Below are 6,544 nucleotides of genomic sequence, written 5' to 3' on the forward strand. Positions count from 1 at the left end.
TGGGAAAGGACCCAGGACCCCCGGGTGGTGACGTTTTATTTGTGGGACGGGCCGCAGTGCCCGGATGTGCTGCTGCCGCCGCGATGCCGAAGGTGAAGCGAAGCCGCAAACCGCCTCCTGACGGCTGGGAGCTGATCGAACCCACCCTGGATGAGCTGGACCAGAAGATGCGAGAGGGTGAGGCCCGGGGGGAGCGACTGGAGGAATAACAGCGCCAGAGTTACATTGATGTAGCGCCTCTCACAGCATCCCTGCACAGCAGCTCAGTTCGATGGGTAGTCACTGCTGTGCATGACCTGACAATCTGCTTTAGTGATGTCGAGTGAGGGATGAATGTTGGCCAGGACGCCGGGCTTAATCCCCACTTCAAAACAGCCATACAGCACAGTGAGAGACCATTCAGCCCATCATGTCCGTGCTGGCCATCCAGCACCTCTATTCTAATCCCATCTTCCAGCACTTAGTCCATATCCTTGTATGCTCTGGCATTTCATCTAGGAACGTAGGATTTAGGAGCAGAAATAGGCAAATTTAGCTCTTCAAGCCTGTTCTGCTATTCAGTCAGATCATGACAGATCACTTCCTGGTGTCAAATCCACTTCCTCACCTGTTCCACGTATCCCTTTAACCAGTTTTTCTTCTATTGTAAACATACCTTTCTCCTTCTTGAAACCATTTAATGCTTCTTAAATGTTTTGAGTGTTCCTGCCTCTACGATCCTTTCAGACAGTTCCAGAATCCCACCATTCTTGGGGTGAAACTTTTTTCCTCAAATCCCCTCTAAATCAACTGCCCCTTACTTTAAATCTATGGTTATTGACCCCTTTGCTGAGGGGGGTTTCTTTGTATTGATGTCCCTCAATCTACGTACCCCTCAATCAGGTTGTCCCCTCAGCCATCTCTGCTCTAAGGAAAACAATCCCAGCCTAACCAGAGTCTTCATAATCAAAACACTCCAGCCCAGGCAATATCATAGTGAATCTTCTCTGCACCCTCTAGTGAAACCACCCACTTCCAATGATGTGACCATAACTGCACACAATATTGTAGATGTGGCCTAACGAGCATTTGATACAGCTGCATCATAACTTCCTTGTGCTTATATTGTATGCCTGGACTAATAAAGGCAATCATCCATATGCTTTCTTAACCAGGGAGGGATGGAATCAGTGGCAAGGTAACAATTGTTTATGACAAAAGTCACAGGGCCAGGAGGTGCTGGAGAAGGTGAGCTGAGTGAATTGGGAGATCATAAAGTTCTGCAAGTGCCTTTTAGCTAATGATAAAGTTAATATGTACCTTGTTGAGCTGTCCCCTTGAGCAAGTTCATATTTATACCATGGGAAAGCAAAGGATTTGTACAGAAAGATAAATCTTGTTAAAAGTGAGGCAGATTCTGAAATGGCACAGTAGCTTGAATCTCTACTGTATTCCTCATTCACATACAGTCAGTGTGATTTGTCATCTACAGTCTAACCACTGGCTAGATAAAGAAGGCAATTTGGCTAATTTTGGCACATCAATCAACTGTTGGAGGTGATGAGATCAATACTATGAATGTATAGTGTGAAAAATAGTTGTATCACAGCAAACTGGGAACTAAGGATCACAGTAAAAGGTTATCAGAGGGGGAAAAAACCATTCATGAAGCCCATCAATATTGCTGGGGACAATATAGTTATTTATTTATATTAGGAATTGGATTGACATCCTCCAGGTAAATGCTGCTTCTTGTTTAATATATGCAAGTAATTAGCTCATTGTACCCAAACAAAGGTTTCACTGAATTGTTGTTTTTTATGAGCAAGGTATTTAATTGCAAAAGATCTTATAACTTGAGAATTTCCGAAATTATCTTTCTGTTCTTTTTGTAGCTGAGACTGAACCTCACGAAGGGAAGAGGAAAGTAGAATCACTGTGGCCCATCTTCAGACTCCACCATCAGCGAACACGTTACATATTTGACCTATTTTATAAGAGGAAGGCAATTAGCAGAGGTATGAAAGGAAGTGTTGAGGTAACCTGGTTGAGTTGCTGCATTGTATTTTGCAGCCAATAATCAACACTTCAGGAGTCTTCAGAAGCTGGACTAGATCAGTTATAATTCCGTGACGGCAACAGCAGGGCCCAGGCTGTGTAATCAGCAATGAGTGGATCACTTCCTGAATCTTCCCAAAGCCTTTGCACACCTATAGCAAAGTGTACAGCAACTACAGTGCACACATGTAAAGGAGGTGGATACTGAGTGAAGTAGCATTGGTTATTGATCAAAGTGCTCTGACCTGAGGGTGTGCTGACGCCTGCGATCATGGTTTGCCTAAGCTAGGGCAGAGTAAAGGATCAAGGTAGCCAATGAGGTTAAACCTAGGCTTTACCTGATGCAATTTTTCAAAGCCGCCTTGGCCTTTTGACTAAGGTGAAGCTCAGATCAAGCCCGGGAGTGGGTGTAATGCCTCACCCTGTCAGCTTGTTTGATCAAGCCCAAGATGGGATGCAGTGTTTTGTCAGCTTGGATCTGGTTTGTCCCCCACATGGGGGTCATGATTGGATTCAATTTGAATTGTGGTTTTTTTTGGTTAGAATAAAACTTTCTAAAGGTTAAAAAAATCCTTGTGGTCGGGAGGAAGCTGATAGGATAAAGCTAAGTTCACCAATTGCCATCCTGTATTCACATGTCGTTCAGACAGAACGGATAGTCTTCCACATTGTCAGGTAAATTCCAGTGTCATCTCTGTACGATGGAGCAGCGAGTTCTGGTTCAGCATGTTGTCAGCCCTTGAGAAATTTCCAAATGCTGAAATGCCTGGTCAGGATTGACTGGCGAATCTTAATGCACTTCCCTGACTATGTTGCCGGGTCCTGTTGCCTTTGCTGTATTCAGTGCACTTAGCATCTCTTTATTGTCACGTGGTGTGAACCAAATTGCCGAACGCTGGTATTTGTGATGGTGGGGACTTTGGGTGGAGGTTGAATAAGATGACAATTTGATACCTTTGGATGAAGACACTTGGAAAAAACATCCAGTGCAAAGATTGAACAACTGTGAAAGGTTGGTCAGCAAGGACAAGATCAAGCAGGTTGTTACCTCTCATTGGTTTCTGTTGTCAATTTGAATTTTTGATTTGATTTATTATTGTCACATATACCGAGATACAGTGAAAAGTATTGTTTTGCATACTGTCCATACAAATCACACCACACATAGCTGGCAAAGAGGCTTTGTTCTCCGGCGCCATCTTGAAACATAGATATGGTCAAACCACAGAGAGATCAGTAACAAATGGCCAGATTTACAGAGTTCAATTTCACAACTTTTCTCCAGTTGGCTCATGTCATAACCTCCAGGGTAAGGTGTTATCATTAAATGTTAGAATTTGAAAGATGCAGAGCTGTTTTCTTGCTGGTTCATTGACCTCCAGTTTGATAACTCACTGAAGCTCCCTTTAAATACAGAGTGAAAATCTTTTATCCACAATCAAACTGGTTTTTGAATAGCTGTGCAGTTAATTTGTACATTAATAAAGCAGTGTAATACATTACAGCTGTAATAAGTGCTAAGAGGTAAGGATGTGTGAGAGCTGACAAACAGAGAAACAATCTAGTATTTATAGATGAGAGCTAGCCTAGGCTCAGGCTATTTTAATGTAACTAGGCCTGGGCCTGCCATCGGCAAATACCTGAATATCAAAATGCTATTAGCCCCAGTGGTTTCGGATAAATGATACTTGACCTGTAGTGTAATTAAATCAATGAAAAGAAGGGCTCTCCCTTAATCATGGTCCTTTTTCTGATTCATATATGATCAACGTATCAGCCCAGTTAAGATGCATGTCCATATTTGTGCATGAGTGTTAGAATTGCTGACATCTTTCTCCATTTTAAGTGTACTTTAGAGGGACCAAATATTCCTGTAATTGCATGTGTTGTAACTGAAATTAAGTTCCATTATCCTAGACAGGAAACTGCTGAGTGTTACTCCCTTCACATTGGGGATTCAATGTGAAAGGAGGGGCAGCACGGTGGCGCAGTGGTTAGCATTACTGCCTGACAGCGCCAGGAACCTGGGTTCAGTTCCCAGCTTGGGTCACTCTCTGTGTGGAGTCTGCACATTCCTCCTGTGTCTGCGTGGTTTCCTCCCACAGTCTGAAAGATGTGCTGGATAGATGCATTGGCCACGCTAAATTCTCCCTCTGTGTACCTGTACAGGTGCCTGAGTGTGGCGACTAGGGGATTTTCACAGTAACGTCATTGCAGTGTTAATGTAAACCTACTTGTGACATTAATAAATAAACTTAAAACTTAAATTTAAAACTTCTAGTACTCCAATAATGAAAGCACTGGCAGGGTGATATCTCTAGTGACCTGAATGTATTTGTTGCAGTGTTTAAAAGAGTTTGTTTTTGATCAGTTCTCACATTACAATGCCACTTTATATGCTGGTAAGAGGAAATAATACGCTTTATTCCTTCCTATGTCCAGGGTGCGGTTTTGTCAGAGCTGTTTGCAGAACATGGCTGTACTTGTTTGAAGAGTTTTTAAGTATGAGGTGATCCCTCAATGAATTACTATAATGAATATGGCTCTGTCAAAGCTAACAACATCACAATCTTGTTTTGTAGAGCTGTATGATTATTGCATAAGAGAAGGGTACGCTGACAAGAATCTCATTGCAAAATGGAAGAAACAGGGCTATGAGAACCTGTGCTGTCTCCGCTGCATCCAGACCCGAGACACCAACTTTGGAACAAACTGCATCTGCAGGGTTCCTAAGAGCAAGCTTGAAGTGGTGAGTCTCCCTCGACACGGAGGTCTCTTCTCTACAGTAAAACCTTTCTGCGTCCATACTAAATCAGTTAGAGACAGTCCAGTCTGACAGCTGTTTGTTCAAGTAGGACCGCTGTGAAATAATACTAACTCCTTTAAACTTTCACATTTGTGACAAGTTAATTTTTAAAAGTTTTCATTTGTGGGGGAAAAAAAATCTTGCTTTGAAAATGATTAATTTGTTGTGATGTTATTTGGGAAATTGTGAAAGTGTGATCCAAATGCAGGAGAGTTTAGGGAAAAGGACAGGGGTGATCAGGATAGCAGCTTTGTGTTACTAAATGGGATGTGTACGTTGCAAACATCAGATTCAGTGTGAAACAGTGAGAGAGGGTGGAAACTGTGGTGAGGAGATGGAGTTTCTAGTCGGGCCAGAAGACAACAGCTTTGGTCTTGCCAACCAGCTGCTCCGGTTTCCTCCCACAGTCCGGAAGACGTGCTGGTTAGCTGCATTGGCTGTGCTAAGTTCTCCCTCAGTGTACCCAAACAGGTGCCGGAGTGTGGCAACTAGAGGATTTTCATAGTAACTTCATTGCACTGTTAATGTAAATCTACTTGCGACACTATCAAATAAACTTAAAAACTTAAACATTTAATCATAGAATCTGTACAGTGCAGAAGGAGGCCATGTGCACCGCTCCCCCACCCCACCTCGAGTATAGGAGGAGACACACACAGACACAGGGAGAATGCACAGACTCCAGACAGTGATGCAAAGCCAGAATTGAAGCCAGGTCCCTGGGGCTGTGAGGCACCGTGGCCGTGCCACCGTTCCGTCCTTAATTATGGGAAATGTTGATTTATCCAGGATCAGGTGTGAGACCAGCAGTCTAAGAGTCTGTGATGATGGGATTGTGGTGGGTGCAATTGTCTGTGTGGAAGCTGATCCTGTTTCTTCAGATGATCTCACCAAGTGCAGGATATAAACAGGGAAGAGAAATCGGGGATTGATCTTGGGGACAGCAGCGTTGTAAAGATTTCAGAGTTCTTGTGATCATTAATATTCAACTTGAGATTGCTCTATAATCACTGAATTCCTTCCTTTTTCCCACAGGGGAGAATTATTGAGTGCACACACTGTGGATGCAGAGGCTGCTCTGGTTGAACTTGTCCTTTTCTGGATGGGGGGGGTGGTTAGTTTATGTATAATCAATTTTATTTTGAATCAATGTATGGACCATAATTAGGACAGGATGTACTGTATCTACTGTAGACCTCTACTAAGCAGCTTTATTTCTCAAAATGGAATATATTGAAGTGAAATGTATTTTAAAATGGAAGTTTCTGAACACTGTAGCCATTATAAAGCAACGGGTAGTCAGTACCGCAAGTCAGTTGATCTAGTGTCCACTCTGAAGCACCCTCTTTTAAAAGGAGGGCAATTTGGCTTGCACCCACCACATTGCGTTTAGAAGCAGTAAACTTAGTTAACCAGACAGCCAGTAAGAGCTGACCTGGTTACTTGGGCTGGTTTATTATGTCAAACCAATTATGTCAATAATTGGAAGACCATCCTATCTATAATCGCTCTTGACAGTTTTGAGTCCACATATTTCAGTAACCTTTCTCTCATTGCTGCTTAGTCTATGCTGATGGTTGCTGTCAAATAAAGTTTTATTCATTTCTCTGCAGTGTTTGTTTTCTTTGGACTTTCTACAAAATTACAAATGTCCAAATTTCCAAATCTATCCTAGGGTACAGATGTAAATGATTTTTCATT

The 6,544-nt window shown here is 42.6% G+C and overlaps 1 protein-coding gene across 1 annotated transcript; it reads left to right on the forward strand.

Annotated features, from left to right (window-relative positions):
* Positions 1 to 38: 38 nt before the first annotated feature.
* bud31 (BUD31 spliceosome associated protein) lies at positions 39 to 6,455 on the forward strand. Its single transcript, XM_080206360.1, has 4 exons — positions 39 to 177; positions 1,875 to 1,997; positions 4,620 to 4,786; positions 5,879 to 6,455. The coding sequence occupies exons 1-4, from the start codon at positions 84 to 86 to the stop codon at positions 5,927 to 5,929; spliced, it is 435 nt and encodes a 144-aa protein (XP_080062486.1). The 5' UTR covers positions 39 to 83; the 3' UTR covers positions 5,930 to 6,455.
* Positions 6,456 to 6,544: the final 89 nt, after the last annotated feature.

The sequence above is a fragment of the Carcharhinus amblyrhynchos genome, chromosome 18, assembly GCF_965287045.1.
Source record: "Carcharhinus amblyrhynchos chromosome 18, sCarAmb.v2.hapA, whole genome shotgun sequence".
NCBI classification, from domain to species: Eukaryota; Metazoa; Chordata; class Chondrichthyes; order Carcharhiniformes; family Carcharhinidae; genus Carcharhinus; species Carcharhinus amblyrhynchos.

Bases quoted from the DNA above. Each gene is read 5' to 3' on its own strand.
- bud31 (XM_080206360.1), top strand. From the start codon at position 84: ATGCCGAAGGTGAAGCGAAGCCGCAAACCGCCTCCTGACGGCTGGGAG. The intron at 178-1,874 runs GTGAGGCCCGGG...TTCTTTTTGTAG, and splicing joins GGACCAGAAGATGCGAGAGG to CTGAGACTGAACCTCACGAA. The intron at 4,787-5,878 runs GTGAGTCTCCCT...TTTTTCCCACAG, and splicing joins CTAAGAGCAAGCTTGAAGTG to GGGAGAATTATTGAGTGCAC.